Here is a 3,950-nt window from a genome sequence, read left to right as displayed (position 1 = left end):
GCACCTCCTAGCCACGTAACCATGCTCTCAACCCCCAGTGTGACCCCTCACGCACCGCCTAGCCACGTAACCATGCCAGCAAACCCCCCAGTGTTACCCCCCCGAACCTCCTAGCCACATAACCATGCCAGCAACACCCCAAAGGTGACCCCCCTGCACCTCCTAGCCACATAACCATGCTCTCAATCCCCAGTGTGACCCCCCCACACACACCGCCTAGCCACGTAACCATGCCAGCAAACCCCCCAGTGTGACCCCCCCGAACCTCCTAGCCACATAACCATGACAGCAACCCGAGGGTGATTCCCCCCCCCACACACATCTCCTAGCCACATAACCATGCCAGCAAACCCCCGAGGGTGACACACACACCCCGCACCTCCTAGCCATGTAACCATGCCAGCAACCCCCCCAGCAGAGATGCAGCTATGGGGGGCTTCTGCCTGCATAGCTAACGTGTTCCCATCCCGGCAGAACTCCTCCTCCCGCCAGCGTACGCCGTGTCCACGCTCGGGGGCTGTAGCGTAGCCATTGCCTTAGCTTGGCAGCCCGTGTTCTCCCCTCTCCGCCGACACCACCTGCCGGAGTCCCGCTTTGCACTGACCCTCCCCAGCACCCTAGGGTCCCTTCTGTGCTGCTGTGAGCATCCGGAGCTAGGAGAGAGCAATAGGAGGGTGTTCCCAGCGGGGGCGGGGGGCTGTGTGGGCTGCTGACTCTCCCTGCCCCACCGAGTATGTTGCTTCCCACCTGCCAGGGGCTAGCAGGCTCCCTGCCGGGGCTGAGTGTATCCCAGCAGGGGGGAGCGGGCAGGTCAAAGGGCGCGTGTGGACAGGACTCTGCCCCTCGCCCTGCAGGATCAAGCAGTGCACTACGGTCACCATGGAGCAGCTCTTCACGGTGCACCACGAGATGGGCCACGTCGAGTACTACCTGCAGTACAAGGACCAGCCAGTCACCTTCCGCAGCGGGGCCAACCCCGGCTTCCACGAGGCCATCGGCGACGTCATGAGCCTGTCGGTCTCCACCCCCGGCCATCTCAAGAAGATCGGGCTCCTCAGCCAAGTCACCCAGGACACAGGTACCAGCAGGGACGTGCCCCCGAGGCACCAGGAACCGGATACCTCCTCTGGACAGGGCGGCAGGGAGAGGGGAGGGCGGGTAGGGGGCTGCTGCATGAGCTGAGATCTGCGGGGAGGAAAGGGCTGGAGGAGTTTGGGCTCCCAGCTGTCATCACACCCCCCGGCTGCCCTGTCCCTCCAGCTCTTGTGTCGCACGTTGGCTGGTCCGGGAGAGCATCTGAGTCCAGAGTGAGCTCTGAGGGGATTTTCTGAGTGCTTCTAGCCGTCGGCGCTCCTTGCCTGGGGACTGCTCTCCGTGCTGGTGCAGGTCATACGTCCCTGGCTGGTGCACTGATTTTCACTCACACCTAGCACTTGTGTGGCATTCTTAAATCGAGAGATCTCAGAGCACTTCCCAAAGTGCGTGAGTATCATTATCGCTGTTTGACAAAGGGAGAAACTAAGGTTAAGTGACGTGACCAGGGTTATATGACACGTCGGTGGCAGAGCTTGGACAAGACCCTGGCAGTTGTGGCTTACAGGCCCCTCGTGCTAACAGTTAGCCCATGCTGCCTCCCACAGCAGCACCTGAAAGTAATGGCCTAGATCCTCAGCTGGTGTAACTTGGCCTAACTCCACTGACTTCAATGGAGCTACACCAGCTTACACCAGATGAGGCTCTGGGCCCGGGTGTCCAGAGACGTGGACAGCATGAGTCTAAGGAACCCAGCTAGCATCCTCCTGACCAACAGCAGGGCAGTTGTTCACTTCCCCTTCCAAAGAATGAACCTTCCCCCCTCCTTCAATCCTGCTCCAGCCAAAGACCTGTTTGGGCTGAGCTTCGGGGCTCGCCTGGTTCTGAAGCCACGGGCACTTGCCCGCCCTGCTGCCCTGGGAACCGCTCGCTGAGAGGCAGGAAGGAGAAGGCTGCACCAGGCAGGTCCAGGCGTTTCCGGGAAGCGAGCGTCTTTGTGAGGAGGAGGAGGAGCGCGCGAGCTAGTGGGATGACGGGAAGGCGCAGCAAAGGTCGCCGGCAATTCGCTTCTTCTGATGAGAGCGGAGGATTTGTGATCCTATTGCTGATCAGCCACCCTGCGCGCGCTGGGTCAGCATGGGGAGCAAAGGCTGGGACCCAGGCTGCTCTCACTCAGGGAAAACTGTCCCTGGGCCTAGCCCGCTGGCTCCCTGGGGTGCTCGGCACCTCTCTGGTTCAGGCCCGTGAACGTCAACGGACATTTTGCCCGAGCAAAACCAGCATAAGGACTTGTGGATTATTTGTCCTTAAGATCTGAATGACCACGGGTCCGAGTCTGGTCTCACTTATCCGGATGCAAAGCAACTAGTGCAAGTGCAGAGCCGGGGCCCAGGTTTTGAAAGGGGCCTCCAACTTTGGAGTGTAAGTGTACGAATCCGATTGCAGGAGTGGGCTGGTGCCCGGACACCGAGATGCCATTATCTGCACCCCTGAAGGACTCCCACAGGAACACCTCTGGGTGCTAAATCGCAGGCCAGCTTGGGAACCGGGGCTCTGTGCCTCGGTTGCTTTGAAGCAAACCTTTCTCCCTGCCAGCAGAACAGAACTTTCCTGGCCGAGGTGTCCCTGGTTTCTTCCTGGAATCCGGACGGAAACCTCCTTGCCGCCAAGCCAGCCTATTTCCAAGGAGAAGTCAGCTCTCTGGGCTGGGTTTCATGATCAGTGAATTCTGAAAAGACATCCATCTTAGGCCCGGGCCAGCTGTCTGAGTGAAAGCGACTAGTGCCTGCTGGAAAGGATCTGTCCTGGACCTGGGCTTTCACCAGGCCACATGTTGAGCCAGACAGCACCAGGACGAGCCAAATGCATTTTGCAAACTGCTGCTGCAAGCCAGCGGCGGCTTTGCAGGGGAAGGAACATTCTTGGGATCGTATTTATGCTGATGATTATGATTACGGTCTGGAGGTCTGCCAGTGCACCTCCGTCCTGGCCTGCACTGGATAGTGCCTTGGGACCAGCCAAGAACGGGGCTAGGCGCTGAACAAAGAGTAGCAGAGAGCCGCAGCTTGGAAGAGCTAACAACCCAAATGGGCCAGGCAGACCCGGAGGGGAAGGGGTAGGACAGGCCAGCAGATGGCAGCAAACGGCATGATTTCTGTACTGCTTGGGTGGGTTTAGGTAGGAGGGGATCAGCTAACTGGAAAGGGGATGGGGAGGTGGATAGGGCGGGGATCAGAGGCTAGGGGTGGAGTGAAAAGACTGAGGGGGGATGAGGGACTCGGGCCTGGCATACACCAGAAACTTAGGTCGGTCTAGCTACCTTGCTCAGGGACGTGCCAACTTCATGCCCCTGAGCGTCAGAGCGAAGCCGACCTGTGCCCTGGTGTAGACACCGCTAGGCTGACAGAAGGATTCTTCTGTCCACCACTGTGGTGTTTCGATGCTGCATGTGATTATTAGAACCGGGAGCACTGGCTGTTGGGAGTCTGAAAGGACAGGAAACAGGAAGGAGGGGGGAGGAGTTGAGGAGGCTGGGAGAGTTACAGAGGGTGCAGCTACAGCTTGGTAAAGAGATTTCCGCTGTAAATCAAGTTCTGTTGAAGTTTGTTAATACCTTGCCTGGTGGATACAACAACCACGCTACTGCCTCTCGAGGGGATGGATTTACTAGAGCGATGGGAAGGGTGGAGGGGAGGTACCACCTGGGTCCTGGTGCCACCAGAGTGGGGTTGGAATGCTGCCTACTCACCACCCAGAGGGGAAAAGTGATCTCTCCCGGGGGCTTGTACAGCAGTGACCTGTGCTGACTTCCAGGTGGTTTCCTGTCTAGTTCGTTCCCATTGAACCCATAGGAGTCTTGCCAGTGACTTCTAGGGTGACCAGATGTCCCGATTTTATAGGGACAGTCCTGATTTTTG

General features: G+C 58.6%; 1 protein-coding gene across 1 annotated transcript in view; it reads left to right on the top strand.

The window, feature by feature from the left end:
* The window catches only part of ACE (angiotensin I converting enzyme), a 59,609-nt gene that overhangs the window by 31,075 nt on the left and 24,584 nt on the right, over nt 1–3,950 (top strand). Inside the window, exons 8-9 of the mRNA XM_029912231.1 lie at nt 855–1,078; nt 1,923–2,163. Of these exons, the coding sequence (XP_029768091.1) occupies nt 855–1,078; nt 1,923–2,163 (465 nt within the window). The remainder of the gene's footprint in view (nt 1–854; nt 1,079–1,922; nt 2,164–3,950) is intronic.

The sequence above is a fragment of the Terrapene carolina genome, unplaced genomic scaffold (assembly GCF_002925995.2).
Source record: "Terrapene carolina triunguis isolate 2854851 unplaced genomic scaffold, T_m_triunguis-2.0 Scaffold193, whole genome shotgun sequence".
Classification (NCBI taxonomy): Eukaryota; Metazoa; Chordata; order Testudines; family Emydidae; genus Terrapene; species Terrapene triunguis.
Note: the sequence above shows the minus strand (reverse complement) of the source record. Positions and strands in the feature narration are given on the sequence as shown.